The 22,394-nt window shown below is 37.5% G+C and overlaps 1 protein-coding gene across 2 annotated transcripts in view; it reads left to right on the top strand.

The window, feature by feature from the left end:
• RANBP3L (RAN binding protein 3 like) overlaps positions 1-22,394 on the top strand; it is a 75,345-nt gene that overhangs the window by 1,433 nt on the left and 51,518 nt on the right. The window contains exon 1 of one of the 2 annotated variants that reach the window (XM_007487446.3): positions 11,908-12,882. The exons of the other annotated variant lie outside the window; for it this stretch is intronic. Coding sequence (XP_007487508.1) covers positions 12,684-12,882 — 199 coding nt within the window. The 5' untranslated portion in view covers positions 11,908-12,683. Of the gene's footprint in view, positions 1-11,907; positions 12,883-22,394 lie in introns of those variants that run through there. 2 annotated transcript variants of the gene reach the window in all.

The following is a 22,394-nucleotide window of genomic DNA, read 5'->3' as shown; positions in this document are numbered from 1 at the left end:
AGAAATCCTGGGGGCAGCTGAAGGCAAATATGAGGGAAGGGAAGCTTTTGTTAGGAAGTCTTCTAAATATGCTTGAGTTTTTGAACGATGAAGATGTGAAACGTGGCAAGGCATCAAGGAGAATTAATGAGCATTGAATGCCCACTTTTTAAGGGGATCAGTGAAAGGTCATTAAAAACTCACATTCCTTATGGCAGTTTTCATTTGTAAATCCCTTGACAAATTGAGATGTCTATACTTGAAATGACAATCTAAGTCTGAATCTAATCTGAATGAAGAGGTGGGAGGCAGAGAAATAACATAATTTGTGTAATTCTAAAAATTCATGGCACCAGGTTCAACTAGCTCCACATCAGCATGCCATGCCAGTTCGAGACTAGCAGCCCTCTCCTATTTAGGATATAATCTGACCTTTTGGTTTTGGTTTTTCATAGGTAAACCAAAACAGTTTTTTACAATTTCTTTTTTTTTAATGATCCAAGAGTAAATGGAAAAAAGATGGTCTGTGTTATAGATCCACTAGACAGAAGCATAACTGATCCAGTCTTCTTGACCATCCTCATCTGAATATCATGGTTGAACTGCCTCAGTCATGACAGATCATAGATTGATTGGTTTTTAGGCATAGAGACAGAAGAGATCTTAGAGGACATGACATACTAATGCTTCATTTTACAGATGAAGAAACTAAACCCCAGAAAGATCTGTAATTTGTCCAAGCCACATACAGGCAATGGTAGCATGAGTCTTCAAGCATGGATCATCTGACTACACCCCACACTTTATCCACTGTACTATGAAGTGGCTGAAATGAGCAGATTCAATTCAACAAATATTTGTCAAGCAATTATCCTGTGCAGATTACTGTGCTAGAGACTAGGAGAGAACCAAAATTCTATAACATGCTTTCCCTGCTTTTGCAGAGCTTACTAGGTGGTAGAAAGATGGGCTACATATGTATATGATACAAAATAACATGATAAAATGTAATATATGATACAAATAAGTGCATCATGGGCATTAGAGAGTTACAGAATACTTGGTGAGGTCAAAGCTGGGGAAAAATTTATGACTATTTGAGAAATGCCAGGAGTTTTCTTGGAGGAGTTTTCTTAGATGGGAAAGGACAGGAAAGACTGAAAAAGATTAGGAATTGGAGAAGGAGGGCACTGTTATCTTATAGACATTGAGAATAGGTGAGCAAAGATATACAGGAGTGAAAGAGAAGGGTGTATTCTGGGGACAAATGATTTAACTGAAGCAATGGAATGCTTATCAGAATGGGAAGGATGCTTCCAAATGGTGGAGGGAATTGAATATCAGGCAGTGTTAGCAGTAGGAAAGCACTGAAGTTTTTTGAGCCAAGGAAAGATATTTCCAGCTCTGTGCATTAGAATGACTAGTCTAGTAGCTATATAAAGGCTGAATTGGAATAGAAAGGTTTAACATGAGGTGCTCCTTCCACTCTAGAATCTGGTCTCTAAAGGGGATTCCAAAGAACAATCTGTGAAGATGAAATCCTCTCTCAAAAGTTAGGGAGTTGCTCCAAACATTCCTAAGTTTCCCTTAATTGTTGTGTATTATCTGCAAATGGATATAGCAAGTATTGCAGGATTTCTTTCATTTTCTCTTTCTTCCTCTCTTTTTTTCTTTACTTCCTTGTCTTCCTGAATTGCATTTTTCTGCCCCTTTTGTGGGTGGAGGTGGGGCAGTGTCACATATTCAAAGCCTTTGTGGTTGTTGTTATTTAATTCAGTTGTATCTGACTTTTTGTGGTCCCAGAGTGTAGCATGAAAATATTGTCCCCGGGGTTTTCTTGCCAAGGATCCTGGAGATCTTTGCTGTTTTCTGCCCTAGAGCACTAAGGCAAATGGAGGTTAAATGACTTGCCCAAGGTCACACAGCTAGTGTCTGAGGCTGAATTTTAACTCGAATCATTTTGGCCCAGCTCTCTATCCACTGAGTCACCTAGCTGCCCCAGACACAGCCTTAGTTTTCAGCAAAAACTAAGCAGAATAATCTGGCTTGAGAGAAAGATTGTTTTAATTATCATAAGAGCATCTGCATGTTGATATTTGTGGAATTTATGTGTTTATATTGTGATATATATATATATATATATATATATATATATATATATATATATAGGCCCCTTTTAGAGGGCCAGCACCATGATGTGCAACCAGAGGGCATAGCATGTTGGATTTAGAGTCAAGGAGACCTGAATTCAAAACCTGCCTTGGTTACTTCATGATCTTGGGCAAGTCACTTCATCCCTCTCAGCCTCGTTTCCCTGTCTGTTTAATAGATAAAATAATAGCATCTACCTCACATGTTGGTTGTAAGGATCAAATGAGATATGTAAAGTGCTTTGTAAATGAAGTGCCATATAATGATAGATATTATTTTTATATGTTACCAACTCGTGTCATATAAATGATAGTTATTGTTTTTTACATATTACCAACTTTGGCCAAATGTAATAAGTATTTAATGAGTGAAAATTTAACACTTGACAACACCAACAGTACCAAACTGTTGGAGGGAATTAAAGTGACTTTACACTAGACACACCAGAGTGTGTCCTAACATGTACCATTGCTTCAGCTTGAAAAAACCCATCACTCCTCCTCCTCCAGGGTAAGTCAATATTCCTAGAATGACCTAATGACCACTCCTAAACCCAGTGCTGGCCATGGCCATTACAGCCTGGCGCCAAGCTTATGGTGACCCACTTCTCAAAATATCCACAAGACTGTCATTTGGAAGAAACATTTCTCCTTTCTGTGGTCTTTACCAAAGCCTCATGATAACTACCACTAACCAAGAACTTCTGCAACTGAGCCTCACAATACCTGCTCTCTTAAACCACAATCCCTCAAATTCTCAGGTACACCAAAATAAACAGAAAAAACATCACACACCCAGAATTCCAGAGTGTATTGCAGACCAACCATAAGGGGAAGGGGTATCACTTGGAAGTCTGGGGCCAGTGACATTGAGTAAGCCATTTGTTATCTTGATAAGTTACATTCCAACCCTTGACCTAAAGTTCATAGGATCATTCCCACCATAGCTTTGGGTTTTCCTTAATGCTGGACTTGTGGGTTGTTAATCTGCAAGACCTAGCAGGTCCCCATGGAATGTACAGCCAGTAGTGCCTGAGAGTGCTAAAGTATTTGGGGGAAATGGTGTCTAGCCTGTCCTAGTTAAACTAAATTTCTCTCCCTTAGCTAACATAAAGGCTATAATTTTGTTGACCTTCACTTCTCAGAAACCATGTCTGGAGTAACCAAATATATATTTTCCTTGCCATTCCATACAACATAGTAATTTGCTTTCAATAAATGGCATGAGTATGCTTCTTCTCTGTTCCCTCATACTTATTTTTGGACTGTTTGGCTGCAAAATAGAGATCATAGATTTAGAATTAGATGAGATTTCCAATTCAACTACCTCCATTTTATTGAGGAAACTGAAACTCCCACAGGGAATCAAACCCTGGTCCTCTAACTCCAAATTCAACATCTCCACCATACCACAGCTTTAGTAATAGAGGCCATAGAAATCATCTCTTGTGAATGAAATGAATTCACTACTCATTTTTACTTCTCCAAATCTTTTTGTTTTCTTCAGGTTTTGCTCAGTTTTTTCATTTTCTTTCAGAACCCCTCCCTTACCCCCAAGAAAAGTCCATCTCCCTCCTTAAACTAACTTTATTTACTTATATACTGTTATGGTTCACACCCCAACCCACAGAATGTAAGCTCCATGAGGATACTGTTTTAGTCTTTTAATTCTTTAAACCTTCTACTTAATACAGTAGGTGCTTAATAAGTGTTTTGAATGGAACAGGGATTTTCCATAGAGATAGAAACAATATAAGATAACTATTCAGCTCCTGCTGACTTTTAGCTTCTTGTAGGTAACTTTCTACATGCATTAAAATATTCTCTGGTTGCTTTTCTACAGGTCACATGAGTTTAACTATATATATATATATATATATATATATATAACTTAAGGCAACTCCCTACCCCTATTTGCTTAGCAGGGCCATGATTGTTGATGTTTTGGACATATTCAGAAGTTACATTCATAGCGATTTTTGTCTTCCCACTCAATTCCAGGTCTGACTTTACTCTTTTATGTCCAGTCGGTTGCCCATAAAGCAAAGGAGCCAGATTTATCCTCCAGTTCCAAAGGTTTTCCCTCCTTGATGGTTGATCATAGATTAGGAGACTTCAGAGGTCTCATTTTATATTTGAGGAAACTGAGGCCCAGAAAAGTTATATAATTTGCCAAGCTGGCAGCAGAGCTGGAATTTAACCTCTGTTTCTCTGACTCCAAATCTAGTTCACCTTTTCACTGTGCAACACTCCTCTTGAGAAATGTGACAACAGGTACTAGACAAATGTGGAACAAAAAAAGACCATTCTATTCACTGATTATTTTATCCTCTCTAGCTTTCCCTGCATTCCTCTTTTAGGCTCTGGTTTCAGTCACATTCAGGCTTTGGCAAGTCTAAGCTGGACTCTTACATTATAAATATAAATAGGTTAGGGGGCTGATATCTTAGTGCATGCCCATTCTGCTGTTAAATTCATTTAGCATTTAAGTGATAGAACACAAAATACATTTTTCCTGTCTCAGTAGCACAGATACATGGCTATTTCTCTTCTGTTTTTCCACAGGGCTTTAGTGCTCTGAGCAGTAATGTTGCCTGCCAGCCACATGATGAAATTCATTTAAAGCAGCTAAAGAACTTTAGACTAGGGAAATCAGAAAGACCTATCCAAGAGCAATATTTGAATCCAAGAGGTTTTAGACAAATAAATAATACATGCTTTTACATAAGACTTACCCAAAAACTTACTTGATTTGTGATCCTCAAAACAGATTCTAATAATCATCCATTTTTCTAGGACATTGTAATACTCGTGTGCCTTGGTATGGATTCTAATATTGAGAAACTTATATAAACAGCATAACATTTGGATGGCTAACCCTTCTGCATATGCTTTTTCTTGCTCCCACCATCACCACTACTCTTTAACGCTTCTTCCACAAAGTCACCTTGTATTGGTTGTTTGTCTTCCCCTATAGAATGCAAGTTCTGAGGGCAGAGGAAACATCTAACCAATGTTTATTGATCAATTCTGTGATATCCTTTAAATGATGGATTATCTTCTAATGAAAGTAGAATATGAGTGTAATTTTTCAGTTCCCGGATTTTTACTTAGAAAAACAAAGGGTGAAGGGAAGGGAGCAAATATTTATGTGCCATAAATTATGTGCCAGATACTGTGCTGTTTTATAGATATAAATAGGGCTGCTAAGGCAAAGGCAGATATATATGTATGTATCTTGCATTTAATCTTCACAACAACGTTTGGGCAATAGGTCCAAAGATGGGTTGTATTTAAATTCCACTACATCTGCAAAACCTCCTAATACAAATTGATGAGATGATCCTTTCCAAGCCTGAGCTGACAGAGATGTAGTCCATCTTTAAAGAAGATAGGTTTAGTGAAGACAGAGATTTTGGGATATCAGTTTTCACAAAATTCAAAAGCTGAGAAGGGAATTAGAAATGAAATAGAGTAAAACAAAGTCCCTGATCAATTGGTAAAGGTAGTAATCAATAAAGTATACTTTTCCTTACAGAAAGCAGGCTTAAGGAATGAGCTTTCTCAGGCTGTAACAACAGATGGTCAATGGAACCAGGGGATAGCCCCTCAAGGATGGGATAAACCAGGTGTAGGATAAGCTATACAAAGGAAGGTCCATCCTCCCCAGTAGACGGTACTTCTGGCTTGTGTCCGATAAGACTTGATTGCCCATGTCAGTCTGCCCCGGTCATTAAGGCCACATTAAACTTAAAGCCATATATCCTTCATTAGCTTTGTATGAGCTCATTTTGCCTTTTCATCTCTCTCACATATGTAAACCTATAAAAACTGTCTGTAACTTTGCCTTGGCGTGGCTTTCACTAGGAAGGCTACCCTGGCCAGTTAGATATGTATTATTAATCAATAGACTAATAAACAAATGTTGGTTCCATTAATTGAACTTCTTGTGTCTGGACTCACTTATTGAAGTAAACTAGTAAGTAAACTACTTCAGAAATCCATCTCATCTAACCTTTGACCATCCTGAAAGATGATCAGTATTTTTTAGATTTGGGGGGGATGATGGTGAAGGGTTGGCAATAATCAATTAAAATTTTGACTTGGAATAAAGTTAATGATTATTTGAATTTCATTTGTTGCATGCTTATTGGCATGTATGACCTTAGGCAAGATGGGCAAGTTATAAAACCTCCTGGATCTCAATTTCTCATCTACAAAATGAGGAAATTCAAATAGATGAACAGTGGAGTCCTTTTAAACTCTAGATATAGTTCTCCTCTCACCCCTTCCCCACCACAAAAAACCCAAGTAGATATAAACTAGCTCTTCCAATTTAGTTCCATTTTAATGGATCTAAGCTTCCTTCTAACACTCAGTCTGATTATAAACTCCTTCAGAGAAGGGATCCTGTCATGCGTTATATTCATTATATAATATGCTGAGTATAAAATAGATGCTCAATACTCTCTTATTTAATGGAATTATAGCTCCATTGACCCAATATTTTACAGTATTTTTATCTGTGGCTCAGCTGGTCCTCAATCATAATATAAAGTAAAAGTCATAAATTTATCAACTCTGTGGGATAGTTAGCTTTTAATCTGCCTCACAGCGACAGACTACAAACCTAGTCATTGCCAGCTACCTTGTAAATGCATGCCATTCATCCCAAGAGGAATTGGGCAAGAGAATATCCATAAATGGACCTTCACACTTCTATTACCTCTCATGGAAGATAACTCAGAGCTCATGTCCTGCTGATTCTGAGTCAGCAATATTATCTTCATTGAAGAAGCCTGTTGCAATTAGAGGTAAATAGAGATGGAATGCAAAAAAATAGCAGCTTGACGTTATGTATGCCCCTAGAGCTGGCAGGGACCTGAGAAGAGAGAATGGTCTATGACAAGAGAGAATGGTCTGTGACCAAGGACAGAAAAGAGCATCCAAAATCATGAGTGGATAAAGGTTTTTTAATTAAGATTGGAGGGGGGGATTAGTCTCACTGGGGAGTTCTAGTTTATGGGTTAGCTATTACTGTGAATCATTAACAATTATATGTGCAATTTTTATCTATATTTCAACAAGTGAATTTTCACACCTGAGTTGTTACTTCATGAAGTCATCATTAAATCTAACAACACATCCAAACAAAGGCAGGAATACAGCACAGTGGTATTCCTATTAACAAAAAAAAAGAAATGTTTCAATAAAATATTCTTAGAAATTTCCCTACTACGACTGAAATCATTCAGAAGTCCTTCCAGGCCATCAGAAGGAGGAGTAGAGGAAGACTTTGAAAGTATCATTAAATACAAACTAAAATGGAGTCTAGTATGCTAAACATCACTTCAGAAAAACACATCTGGGAGTCGAGCAAAATCGAGATTTTTAACTTGGAGTCTATGAATTTTTTTTATATCTTGATAACTATATTTGAATATAATTCTTTTCCATTATAACCATATGCCTTCAAAACCATTATTCAAAGAGGTTCACAAAGCTTCCCCAGAATGACAGAGGGATCTATGATACAGAAAAAAAAAGAGTAAGCATTCTTCCCCTCCCTGGCCTAGAGAGAGTGGAAGAATAAAATTGGAGATGGGAATTTTCTGGACATCTTCATTGGCTGTCTTTGATGCCCAGAACACTCTTCATTTCTGTCTCCTGACTTCCTTTAAAACTCAGCTAAAGTTCAGTCTTCTGTAAGAATTCTTTCCCAGCCCTCAAACTTCGTGCCTTCCCCCCAGATTATGCTTAACTTATCCTATATGTTTTAAATGGAGTTGTTTGCAAGTTCTCTCCTATGTGAGTTCCTTGAAAGCAAGAGTTTTGTTGTTTTAGAAGGCTTTTTTGTTGTTGTGGGTATTTTGCTTTGTACATAGTAGGTGCCTAGTAAATGCTTGTTGACTTGGGGAAAAAAAAGGTTCCTCACCTCTTCTCCATAGAAATTGGGAGCACAGAATCTGGAGAAGATTCCTATGGTAGACAGGGAACGCTCTAGCTCTAGAACCTAGAAAAAGCAGGGAATTCTTGTGGAACCTACGCTTGTCACAAAACTCCAATCAGAGATTGTATCTGGGCCAACCCTCCCACTACCTTCTGAGAGAAAAAGAAGGCCACATAGCAAGGAAAGACCTTTGAACTTCCTGTTTGACCAGTCTTGGTGACTGAGGTCAGAACCCTTCCTGTTTTGATGTTAGGGACAATTTTGTTAGAAAACAAGGCACTGAGCCTATGAAATGAAGTCAGGAAGAGATATGATTTGGGAGGAGGAAGGGAGCATGTGATTTAGATCACAGGAATAGAAATATGGAAATCTTCATCATTCCACTATTTTACCTAGATGTGGCCTTGTTAGCCACCATCAGTTTACAAAGAGAAATCTTGGAGGGATATTTTTGTTGAATCTCAATCGGAATGTTGTGGTTTAGTCAGACTATGGTTGCCAAGTCATCTTCATGTGATTGATGAAAACTTTTTTAACAACACAGTCGGTTTTGTCATAAAGGAACTTTAATTGCCAAGGAATTTGTGAATTGAAATATCTTTGTGTTTTTGCTATTTAAAGGAAAACAAATGAACCAAAAACAAAGTTGCTTTTGCAAAAAGTTCCCATTTGACTGAATGTAGATCTTGGGAGTGGGAGTTTTGCTGGGGAGATGAAGCAAGGAAGTGTTTACATAAAAGAGTTTTTAACACTGGGTCTGTGAAGTTTGGGGGGGGTCCTATATTTTGATAATTATATTTCAATATAAATTGGTTTCCTTTGTGTTTCTTTGGATTCTTTTTTTTTTGTATTTAAAACCTTGATTCTCAGAGAATCTATATGTTTCGCCAGACTGCCAAGGAAGTCTGTGATACATACAAAAAGTTTAAGAATCCCAGGTTTAGAAGATCTTGTGGAGAAAGGAAACCTCAGTCTATAAATCTGGAAACATGCAAATAAAAGGGAAGTCTAGTAAATTACAGATCCTAAACTTTTTCTGCTTTTCTAGGGAATCTCCCTGGCTTCTACCCCATTTTTTTGCCAGGACATGTGATTTCACTGATATATGGAACTTCCAACAAGGAAAATCCCTCTACCCATGGAAATTGATGCCTCCTTTGTGATTTAATCTTAGTAAGTTGCCTGAGTTAATGAAAAGTCGTGATTTGCCCAGGGTCATACAGCTAGTAGGAGTTGGTAGCAGGATTGGAATCTAGGTCTTCCTGACTTTAGACTCAGCTATCTATGCACTATCCCAAACTGCCTCTCAGTCACTTTAAAGATGGTTCTTAAGTATTAGATTCATCCATTTGAGTTCAGTCATGACCTAAAACTTTCTTCAGTCATATCACAAACTCTACGGAGTCTCATGGGAGTATAGCAATGATTCTAGGTTCTCTAAAACTAAGCTAGTGGCACATAAGCTCCAGGATATTCTTACCAAGATGGAAATCCATGTCCAGTGATGTTGACTTTATATCTGTTATCCTTGGACCAGCTTAAGTTTAGATGGGGTCCTCTCCAAAATGACAAGAAAGAGGTGAATTCTTAACTGTTGTCCTTTTAAGTCATGTTATAGTAAGGAAATTAGAAATATTTTGATTAGGTTTGATAAGATATGGAATTTTGAGGCAAGGAAAACTCTGCATGAGCTGAGAACTTTAGAGAGAGAGGAGAGCAGCTAGACTTCTGACAGTTGGTCCCTGGCTTCTGGGGAGAGTGATTCAGCTCCGATCCTGCTCTGGATTTAGCTCTGCTGGTGAGAGGGAAGAGAGAACTCTAAAATCATTTTGAAGGGTTTTCACTTTCCTGACTGTAGAAATACATCAACTAAAAAAACTCAACAGATCTTCTGTTTGTGAGAGGAGAAAGACCAAATGCCTGCTTGCCTGAGCTCTGAGAGCCATCTCAGAGCCACAGTCTGGTCAGTTAGCCTTTAAGACATTTGGCTAACTGATTTGTCTACTTGGGGACACTTTTTACATCAATATTTTATTCATCTATAAGGATTTAGTTAGATTTTAGTCAGGTAGTGTTTTTATGGGAATTTATCTATTGGTAAGGAGTTCAGAGTATCTTCAAGAAACAGAAGATTTTTGTCGTGAGGCAAACGTAGAAAAGTAAGTGGATATTTAGTTTCCCTTTGGTGTTAAGCTTTCCTTGTTTATAATCCTTCTATTCATATCTTTTAAATACAAATAAATAGATTTTTGTAGATATATTTAGTCTCCAAGTAGTTGTGTACTGCCCAGTGAAGGGAAGTCACTCCTGGCTTCGGGCTGAAAAATACTTTGTGATCATCTAGCAAGGTATTCTCACTCAGTATGGTCCTTAATAACACCTTTTTATACCCAAATACTATATTGTCCAACTCTCTGGAGGTTTCTTGGCAGAGATACTGGAGTAGTTTGCCTTTTCCTTCTCTAGCTCATTTTCCAGATGAGGAAACCAAGGTAAAGAGGGTTAAGTAACTTGCCCAGGGTCACACAGCTAGAAAAAGCCAGACTTGAACTCAGCCTGGAACTCTCCTGTGCCACCTAGCTGCTGAATTCTTCACCAAAGACAATCTAATAAGTCTTGAAGAGTCTGCAGTCTGTACTTGAATAAGGAGCACCCACACTGATTAAATCTTAGATCCTTGAAATATTAGCATCATGGTCTCTTGAAACAGTGCAGGAGTTGGAGGGAGGGGGCCTAAGTCTGAGTCCCCATTTTGCTATTTAACACAATGCAAACTTAAAAAAAATTTCTATGCCTCAGTTTCTTCATCTACAAAATAAGGGACTAGCAGTAGATTTCTAAAATTCCTTCCAGCTCTAATAATCTATGAACCTAAATATATTTTGAGATCCCCAAGTCCAGAAGTGGCAAACATGCAGTTCACTGGTGCCTAGCACACTCCCAAGTGTGCACAAACCAGATTAAAAAATGTCATTGGAAAATATTTAGCAAATATAATTGGAAAATTAAAGATTAAAAAGATTTTTTAAAATATAATTGGAAAATATTAAGCAATATAAATAAAAATGTAATAGAACATAATGTTAATATGTGGTTTTCTAAGTCAATATTTTGTGGTCACAGTGATCCTTATTTAGGGTTTAGTGGGTCCCTTTTTCTGTTTGAGTTTGACACCATCAACTTAGTCTAATTGTTCTCTCCTCAAAGCAGTGTTTTGGATTATAAACATTGTGCTAAGAACCATGTAGAATATCATTTGTCATGACAAACAAAACTCACAACAGGGGAAGAAATAAACATAATTTAGTGTTTATCTCCTAATTGTATAGTTAGCAGGGAAAAGCACTGTTAGATCTTAAACATAACCAGATACACAAATGAGAAAAGGACCAAGAGGGGGAAAAAAAAGGCCTATGCAAGTAGAGAAGACACAAACCCTGGGGTATAGTGGGAGGAGCAGATACAGAGAGGAAATAGATGGGAGGAGAGAGATAATGGAAAAGATAAACTACATAGGTTTATCTTTTACAATTATTGAACCTCCAATTATTTTTGTGTTACACCTTCTTATTTAATAGGCTAATAAAAAGAGAAGTAGAGAAGTAGGGAAGGAAGAGGAAGAGGGAATGAAAGGAATGGAAGGGCCAGGGGGGATTTTTTGAGTTTTCCCAAGAATTCTGTTCCGCCCCAAAAAACTGGAACAGAATTTGCATTGTGATATTTTAGGATCATGAATAGAATTTTTAAGCTGTTTTTCATATACATATATATATATATATTTCATATATATTTATTTGTAAATGTATAGGGATTCTTAATTTGCATATATTATATACACATATAATATATGAAAAACTTAACTTAAACACACAGAGTTACCTAGGGTTATTCTTTCCACATAATGATTGCTTAAAAAATATAAGATTGAAAAATTTGAGAAATATCTGCAGTATCATGTCATTTCAGTTCCTGGTCCTAGAAGATGAGTAGTACTTTCAAATAGAAAAGCAAGGTATACTCCAGAGAGAACTGAGCGTTGTCTTTGTTATGAATTTCTTCTAGTTAATTATCTTTTGGTCTAGTTTGTTTCCTTCTGAGTAGACATGATTATAAGTTTAGAGCAGGGGTTCTTAGCTTTTCTTTGTGTGTGGATTCCTTCAGAAGTCTAAAGAACTTCTAGAGATCCCTTCTCAGAACACCATTTTAAATGCATAAAGTACAAAGGATTACAAAGGGAACTAATTACACTATAAAAGATATGCCTTAAAAAAAATTAGTTTAGAGAAACACTGGTTATAAGAACCTCTAGCTTATAGGCAGCTAGGTGGCTCAGTGACTAGACAGCCAAGCCTTGAGTCATCAGGTCCTGGGTTCAAATTTGCCATCAGACCCTGGACAAGCCACTTAACCAAGTTGCCTTGTCCTTGCCTTTATGTCTTAAGAGTTAAAGAAGTTAGAGAAGTAAAAGTTAAAAAAAAAAAACTAGTTCACAGAAACACAGATTAAGAACCCCTGGCTTGGAATTAGAAAGAACTTGAAGATCATCTATTCAAACCCCCTAATTTTACAGCACAGGAAACTGAGGCCCACAAAAGCAAAGTTACATGCTCAAGGCCTTACAAGTAAATTATCTGACCTCAGAGGATTCATTCTCCCTGGCAGTACCATTCATTTATCCCCAATCGAACTGGGGAATGAAGATCACCTTGCACCTATCTATTCAAAAGTTCCTAGAGAGAAGAATAAGAATTAATTTAAGTTTTGAGAATTCAAAGGAAAAGAGAACCTGTTTCTCATTGAAAGGTAAGAGTTTTAACTGATTTTTGTCTTCTTTTTATGTGCAGCTTTTCTAGCACAGAGCCTGGCACATTACTCATTAGACTGAACTTGAGAGCAGTGCCATTTTTTGTTGTTACTTTTGCTTTTCTTTGTATCTTTAGCAATTAGCATAGTTCCTGGTATGCCATAGACATTTAATAAATGCTTGTCGAATGACTTAGTAAATGTTTATCTATCTGAATTCAGATATTAAACTTCTTCAGTGCATTACTATATTTTGATAGCATGCTGCAATTACAGTTGAATTCCTAATAATCTGGTGTCTTAACCTAAATCACATTCCCAGTTCCTTGGTCTTCAGAGCTAGAGAGCAACTTAACTTGAGGCTATACATCAATTAATTTGTCCAAAAAGGGCTTATATGGCAGGTAGCCAAACAAAAAACAATCCAGTTCTTTTTTTCCCCACCATCAACAGAATAGTAAATGTGGAAGCATTTACACCATGAAGAAGACATTTTCATCAGCAGAGATTCTTAAGGTAACATGTACATTTCAGTGTGACTAGGCTGACCAAATATCTTCATATGTTTGAAGAGCATCCTACAGATAATTTTGTTCTTTAAATCTTAACTTGGATAGCTTTTAATTGTATGTCATCTTCATTTCCAAATATATCCTGTTCCACTCTCCTATTTTTCCAGGTAGCTCATATAAGAAAGATTTTTTCTAAAAAAGGAAAAAAAGCAAACAGTAAAGCCAAAATAATGAGATAATTTGAACCCATCATCCCCCACCTTCTTGCAGGCATCTTAAATGAGGACTTTGATGAAGAGAGCTCAAGTGTTTCTTCTGAGTATTCTTGCATTTTGAACAATTGATTGCTCAGTCAACAACCTCAAGTAGTAAGACTTTTGATTTCTTGTTTATAGACAAAATGATATTTGGACATCAGGAAAAAATGATGACTAAGTTTTTGAAAGAGCAATATATTCTTTCAAAATGTTGAAGTGTATATTTATACTTCAAAACTGAAAAGTCAAAATATCAGGATGCTAAATCATTGAGACTTCAAAAGCCTTCTGCAAAATCAGAAGATGAAAGCATAATAGAATCTGCAAAAATAAGATAGATGGATGAAGTCACACAGTATTTGCAGACAGGTAGACATGTGCAAAGGGAAAAGAAATTAGATTTTGTTGTAATAGCTCAATCAGCTTAAATGGACATATTTCAGGGTCTTTTCCATTGTAAATGACGTGAAGACCTAGAGAGGAATAAATAGAATATATGCTTTGATAGCATATCTGATAGGACAAGTAATATGAAGCCAGAGTAACAAATGATAGGCCACATTCACAGGTCAATATAAGATTAAAAAGCAATTTACATACATTATTTCATTTTATTATGGGTTATCAACATATATATATCCATTCATTACTTCAAGGAATTCAAGAAAGTAGTTGGTCAAGCTAACAAGAATTTAAGTGCCTACTAGGTGTCAAGTATTGTGCTTTGGGGAATACAAAAAAAAATTCCCTGCTTTTCGGGACTTCCTAATGTAATAGAGGAGACATAAACTGTGTACAAATAAAATAGATACAGTATTAAATAGAGATAATCTCAGAAGGAAGGCACTAACAAGCATTAAGAGGGATTGGGAAAGACTTCTTCCACAAGGTGGGACTTTAGCTGAGATGTGAAGGAAGCCAGGGGACAGGGGTGAGCATTCCAGACCTTAGGGAGAACCAGTAAGAAAGAATTTTTAAAAGTTGGTTAAAAACAGTTGGAAAATAGTGTGTCTTATCTGAGGAACTGCAAGAAGGCCAATGTCATGGAGAAAAGAGTACATTGAGGGGAGTATAGTGTATAAAAACTGGAAAAGTATCAGGGAACCTAGTTTATAAAGACTTTAAAAGCCAAACAAGATTTCACACTTGATCCTAGCAGTAATAGGGATTTTATTGAATGGAGGGATGGGGATATAAACGTGGTCAGAAAAGTATGTTAGGAAGATCATTTTGATAGCTGAATAGAGGGTTGATTGGAATGGGGAGAGTCTTGAGATCAACCAGCAGGCTATTTCAACAGCCCAGACTGGGGGTGATGAGGATTCCCATCAAGGTGGTTGAAGTGTCATAAGAAAGAAGAGTGGTATATACCAGAGATGCTACTAAGGTCAGAAAAACAGAACTTGGCAACCATTTGATTATGGAGAGTGAGGAATTGAAGATGGCACCCAGGTTATGAACATAAATGACTGATAGGATGGTGGTACTCTTGATAGTAATACAGAAGTTAAGAAGAGGGAAGTGATTAGAGGAAAAGATGACTTCAGTTTTCAACATATATAATTTATGATGTCTATGGGTCATTCAATTTGAGATGCTCAATCAACAACAGGAATGGGAGTCTAGAGGTAAGGAAAGAGCTAGGGCTGAGAATAAATTGATCTGAAAATCATCAGCATAGAGAAAATTAAAATCCATGGGATCTGATTAGATCACCAAATGTAATACTGTAGAAGGTTGAGAGAAGAGTAAGGAAGACAAAATCATGGGATGTACCCCAAAGCAGAGACAATTTGGCTGGAGAACTAACAAAGGAGATTGAGAAGTGGCCAAATGGTTTATAAGAGACCCAGAAAACAGTATCAAAGAAAACTAGAGAGCCGAGAATGTCAAGGAGAAAAGGGTGATCAGTTCTGTTAAAGGCTATGAAGAAGTCAAGCAGTATGGGGACCAAAAGAAGATCATTAGATGGGGCAATGAAGAGATCATTGGTAAACTTGGGAAGAACAATTGCAGTTGAATGATGAGGTCAGAAGCTAGACTGCAGAGCTAAGAACAGAAAGTGGGGAAAGGAAATGGGGTCATTGAGTATAGACAGCTTTCTCAAGGAATTTAGTCATGAAAGGGAAGAAAGATATCAGGTGGAATGAGTATGGGGCATTAAAAACCAGAAAAAAATGAGGAAACCCCCTCTTAGGAGAAAGCACTTGATCTGAGCTTTGAAGACAGTGAGGGGTTCTAAGAAGAAGAGGTATGAAGGAAGGCTTCTACATTCTCAGAACAATCTTCTTTTCTAGTCTTATCACATTCTAGTCCTCTTCAATACTGTACATTACAATTAAGATTGAATTACTAGCTTTTCCAAATTTCATTCTGTAGTCTCCCACCATTTTCCAGATTGTGTCCCGTTACTGTTATGTCCTCCTTTCTCATCTCTGCCAATTGAAATTCTTCTCTTCCTTGAGATTCTTCTCCCTTGAAAGATTCTATTCTTAAATTTCCTTATTGAACTTTCTGGGGATGTCTCTTTTGCCCTAACCCACTCTACTTTTCACTTTTGTATGTATCTATTTTATTGTCATATCAAACTTTAAGTTTCTTAAAGGTAGGGGTTTTTCTAATTTTTCATTTTTTTCCAACTTCCATGCCTAACAATTTTTTTGACCAGAAGACCTGTGACTTTTATAACATAGGACAGTGATGGTGAATCTTTTGGAGGGGTGGGTGATTGAGAAACATCCTCAGGTGAGAGGAAGGGAAACAACCCAGTCCCACCTCCCTCTGGCTTTCTAGTAACTAACTCTGTGATGTGGTAATGGTGCTCATGTCTGACCACCCAGAGGGCTCTGATTATCCCCTCTGGTACATGTGCTTTAGGTTCACCACCATGGCCATAGGGAATTCCTGGTGAGGAAACCACCTCTCCCCATGCCCATGGGCCACTTTTCTGCAATGTATAGTCTGAGAAATTTGCCTGTCCGTGCTGAGAGGATATGACTTGTCTAGGGTTACAAAGTCAGTATGTCATGGGAAGGACTTGACCTCAACTTGAGGTCTGCCATTCTATGATCATGTTGCATATAGTAGATGCTTAATAAATGTTTAATTGAATAGTACACCCAATGGTGGGCTGCCCAAGACAGGAAAATAAGAGTAGCACATACCTCTCAGGTTATCAGAACTGTATGATATCAGAATATGTTTGACACTACTGAAAAAAAGCATGGTATTGGTTCCATGGTCCCTTATCCCCAAGCAGTTTCCCTCATATCCCCTGAGTTTGCACTATATTCCTTTATGAATTGGCCTGGAAACTTCCCCTATAAACAGCTCTCAACAAAATGCTCTTTACTGCTGGATTCCTGGTTATGTGGAGGCTTTTAGGAATGCCATCTTTTAGCTAGAATACAGGCTCATATAAAAATATAACAGTGTCACGTCACCTTAAAGAATGTTATTCTGTGGGACTTACGAGCTATTTCTATATGGAAATATTTTATAGGATGGTTGCTAATTTGTGATTTATGCCATCCCATTTGCACATTTACATCGCTCCTCCATATAATGGTTATGAACTTGAGGAAGAGAATACCTCATGCTTGTGGTTACTTCATGAATTCAGTATAGAATCCTTCTCCCTTCCCTCCCTGATCCTCAAGCCCCCAAGAATTACAATTTATTCTTTCTGGAAATGTTTAAAAGTTTGATGTGCAGATTTTCATTGCTCTCCTTTTTCATTTTTCATTTTTGAAACACATAAAAAGAATTTTTCCAGTCTTTTAATGTGTTTGACACTACTGAAAAAAAGCATGGTGCTGGTTCCATGGTCCCTTATCCCCAAGCAGAAAGCACCAAACCTTTTTTTTTTTAATTACTTTAGGATCTCTTTAAATAAAATAGACATTTATAGCTTCACAGTTTCCAGCTTCATATTCCAAGTTCATGAAACAGTTTTTATATAAACTAATCTGTTTCTTTCAGTTTGCCTGGGGAGGCAATTTTCCAGATTATAAGGGATAGGTCATTTGGGAAGAGATTGCAAGAAATTTGTCCTCCCAAAAAAGAAAAAGATACAGTGAGATTCATATGGGTCTGCTCTTTCTAAAAGCTAAAGTGGTTAAATGAAAGGAAATTTAAAAAGCAAGATCCTATGGGAAAGTTTTAATCCTTACAATGTTGGTTCTTATATCTTTTCTTTCTTTGACTTTAAAACTAAGACGAGAGCAGGCTACCTGCTCCATGTGTATAAGTAATACACTTGAACGGCAAAGCCATTAGCTCCTTCATAGACAAAAAAATCAGTAGAGAAGGAAATAGCAAACCAGTTCAGTAGCATTGCCAAGAAAATCCAACTGGGGTCACCAAGAGTCGGATATGACTGCAAAACAACTTAACAGGAAGACCAAAATCAGTCGCTCTCTTCCCACCACCCCATCACTGGAAGACATACTTCTCCCAATACTGTACTTGCTTCTGGTCCTTCAAATCTGAACCCTTCTTTTATGAGGCCTTGGCTTTAATGTTTGTTTTTAATTTTTAAATTATATTCATTTATGTTATTATTATTATTATATTTAATATTTTCCTGCTGGATGATTATGCAATCATTACTCCTTGTGGCACTGTTAATTCTAGGAAAAGCTAATGTATTCGAGTGAATAGCAAAGTGCATTAAAGTAGATTCCTAACAGACAAGATTGATCATCCCTCATTTGTCCATTCAAGATATCCCTAGCTTTTGCAAATCTGACCTGTTGCCTTTTAGAACAAACTCTAAGAATACCTGGGTTATTTCATCACTATCTCTTATTGTTGTGCCTGGGACTCCCTCGATGACTTTCCTATTTTTTTCTCTCAAACCAACTGCAAGGAAAGACGCCAGGACACACACAATAAATATACACACAGAATAAACATATATGTACATACACAGATGTATTATTTATTTGTATTATATATGAGAAAGAAATCAATAAAAAGACAGATGATTATAATTGATTTGAAGAAATAAAAACCAAAGATCCAGTTCAGTTCAGCATGCAGAGAGTGTCTATTATGTGCTTGACACTATGCCAAATGTTTCCTGACATCAGTTTATTCCCTTGGGGGCTTTAGCAACAAAGAAGGACGATGATGGCAAATTCAGTTTCACAGTGACAGTTCTGGACCTGGAATTGAGAAGACCTGAGTTCAAATGTGCCCTCAGATAATTAGCCGTGTGATCCTAGGCAAGTCACTTAATTTCTCTCTGCCTCAGTTTCTTCATCAGTAAAATGAGGATAATAAGGTACCTATTTTCCAGATTAAGATGATAAACTAAGATAATTTTGACAAAGCATTTTGCAAACCAAGTTCTATGTGTACTGTTCCATTAATAATTTTGTAAATTAGAAAAACCTGAAATTAGAGAAGGAAAAGATGAAGGAGATGGGTCTTAATCATGTAATTTCATTCATAGAGGAAAATTCCAGGCAAAGGAGCTCCTTCTACTAATGTGAATAGGTACCTTCTCTACAAATTACAGTCTTAGAGAGTTGTTTAGAGCATTGAGAGGTTAAATGACTTGTCCTGGGTCATACAGTCAATATAGATGAGAATAAGAATTGGAGAAGAGAACCACTGGAATTAATTGTATAAAGGAGGGACTGATCTGCAATTTGGGGAAATTGTTTTGGCAGCGATGTGGCAGATACTTTGGAAAAGAAAGACCCTTGAGTCAGGAAAACCAATAAAAAGGATTTTTTAAATAGTCTAGGCCAGAGATCTAAACACTAGGGTGGTGATTATGTGAATAGAAAGGAGACAGAGGCTAGAGATATTGTAGAGGCAGAGTTGTTGACAAGTTTTGGGCGACTGATTGGATATGTGGAATGAGGGACTTTGGGATCTGAGAATGATATTGAGATTGTGAACCTGGGTAACTAGAAGGCAATGCCCTTGACCATAGTTAAAAGTAGCAGCTTCCAATCATATAGCACCCATCATGTGCTAGGCACTATGCTAAGCATTTTTTAAAAAGGGAAGTGGAGGGGCAGGTTGATGGCACAGTGGATAGAGCACTAGACCTGGAGTGGGGAGGACCTGAATTCATATCTCTGACTTCAGAAAGTCATTCAACTCTGCTTCAGTTTCCTCATTTATAAAATGAGCTGGAGAAGGAAGTGGCAAACCACTGCAGTATTTCTACTGGGAAAACCCTAAATGGGGTCACAAAGAGTCAGACCCAATGAAAAAGGCAACTGAACAATAACATAAGACTGAAAGGGTCCTAACAGACTTCTAGAAAGAAGAAGGACTTGCTATAGATCTATGGACAGATTCTTTTAAACATCCAAACTTGGTTTAGTCCAACTTCTGTTCTTAGCCAATGACCACTGCCACACCCACACTTGCTGTGACCTACATATAGCTCTGAGGCTACTGTCCCAGTTGAATTCCTGACGTTGGCCTCTTGGTTACGCATAAATATTAGGCTAGACTTTCCTATCAGGGAGAGGAATTTTCTTGTTCAGCCTTGAGAGGTCCATAGAGTAGAAAGAACCCTAATTCTGGAGTAAGAAGACCTAGATTGAATCTTGTCTCTGCTTCTCACTGTGTGACCTTTAGCAAGTCATTTAAACTCTCTGAGCCTTAGTTTTCTTGTCTGTAAAATGAAACAACTATTAAATGAGATTCTATATACTATGAAATATTGACTAGAATGTTAGACTTGAGAACTGGATGTTCTGGACCTGGGTTCAAGTACTGCCTCTCACAATTACTAGCATATGACAATGAGCAGATAACTTGGTCTGTTTTCTCATCTGTAAAATGGAGATAATAATACTTGGAGCTACCTCACAGGCTATTGTGGGGATTAACTGAGATGAGTATGTAAAATACTTTGTAAAATTTTTAATGTTATATAAATGCCAACCATTATAAAAAGGAAAAGAAAGAAAAGGTCTTTTAGAGACCTTGACTCCCTCAATATTCTCAGCCCTAGCAACTGAAGGAAGGAGAGAGATGCAGGGGAAACCAGCACAAGATTTGGATTCAAAAGACCTAGGCTTGAATCCAGACTCCACCATTTATTGTATGTACAAGCTTGAATAGCTCCCTTTACCCTCTGTACCTCAGTTTCTTAATGAGTAAAATAAAGAGAGTAAACTGGATAACTTCCCTTGTAACTCTAAATCTATAATCCTATGCAGAGAGAAAAGAAGAGGGGTGGGGGGAAAAGAAGGCCTGAGGAAGGAAGAGAATATAAAGCCTACATGGCATAGTAGGTAGAGAACTAGCCTTGAATTAAGAAGACTTGGGTGAGAAACTTGACTTGGACTTTTGCTTTGTGATCATAGGCGAATGAATCACTTAGCCTCTCTGTGCCTCAGTTTTCTCATTTATAAAATGAGGGAGATGGATTACTTAACCTCTGAGTTCCTTTGTAGCTCTAAGCCTAAAATACTCTCATGCCAAGATTCTTCTTGTATACGACAAGGCTTTTTAGCTTAAGTACTTAATAATGTTTGGCTGAACTGATCAGAATGGATATTTCAAAATTCTTGCACATGCATCTAGAATTTTATAGTCTCAATTTGACACATTTGTAGTAAATATTCAGATCCTACTCTTCCAGTTATAATTCCCCTTAAGATTCTAGGGGTGTCCTTGAGGGTGACTTTCTCTAATGTAATCAGCTCAACACCTCTTTCTGAAATGTTCCTCCCTCCTACTGCTAGCCACCAATGATTAGTGCCCCAGTTCTTTTTAATCAATTAACATCAATTAGATTTCACAAAAGAATATTTACTTTGAAGATGTAGCAAGAAAAAGAATGTATGTGTATTCCCCCTCCCTCCCATCCCTGGGGGCACACTCTCCCCCTACACTGCTCTAGTCCCTAGAGAAAATCAACACAATTTCTACAAGGCAGACAACACAATTTCTACATTGGGTTTGACCCCCCCCCCCCAAGTTCACTGCCAAATGCAGTGTGGCCAACAAATGAATGAGTCTGTGTTTCTGCTACTTTGGGGTTAGGTCAAGCAAGTCACTTGACACTCTCCTCACCTTTAGAGTATCATAATCATTGCCATCTCCAATTTCCTTCACCTAAAATAAGCCTGGACAATGGAAAGAAGGAAAGAGCCTCAAATGGGAAGTGGCCATATATAATTGCCTCTCTCAAAGGAACTACTACTCAGCAGGAAAGGGACTCAGTGAGGGGAAGAGCCTTTTGTAGTTCTGATTACAAAGCCAATCAATAGTTTGTTGCCTTAACACATCAATAACAGACCAGAACCAGGTATAGCACATGCTCCAAATTGGAGACCAAGACACTTCCATTACCCGTCATCATACCTCGCAGGAGTCCCCCAGTATGTTCCACATGAAGAACTGTATCAGTCCCTTCTTGCCCTACCTATTCGGATAACATGTTTGACATTCATGTTTGTTAATCCCTTTACGTACATAAAGGAAATGGGGAGAGGGAGAAAAACAAACTAGCTTAGGTATTTTGATGACTCTAAAGGACCACTAAGTGGTTGCAGGCAGTGATGAGAATTGGAATCCAATATATAGACTAAAGATTATGTTTTCCGGGATATATTTGCTCATATTCTATTTAAGAAAGGAACACTTCAATGGAGCCACAGGTAGCCTTTAATACCAAACAACCTTAAGTTTCCCTTCTTGCGCTATGAAGAATCCCAGAAGTGGTTTGTCCCTTTGCTTCTCTAAAGCAATAAATGATCTCTTC

The sequence above is a fragment of the Monodelphis domestica genome, chromosome 3 (assembly GCF_027887165.1).
Source record: "Monodelphis domestica isolate mMonDom1 chromosome 3, mMonDom1.pri, whole genome shotgun sequence".
NCBI lineage: Eukaryota > Metazoa > Chordata > Mammalia > Didelphimorphia > Didelphidae > Monodelphis > Monodelphis domestica.
This window is presented reverse-complemented; position numbering and strand designations above follow the sequence as displayed.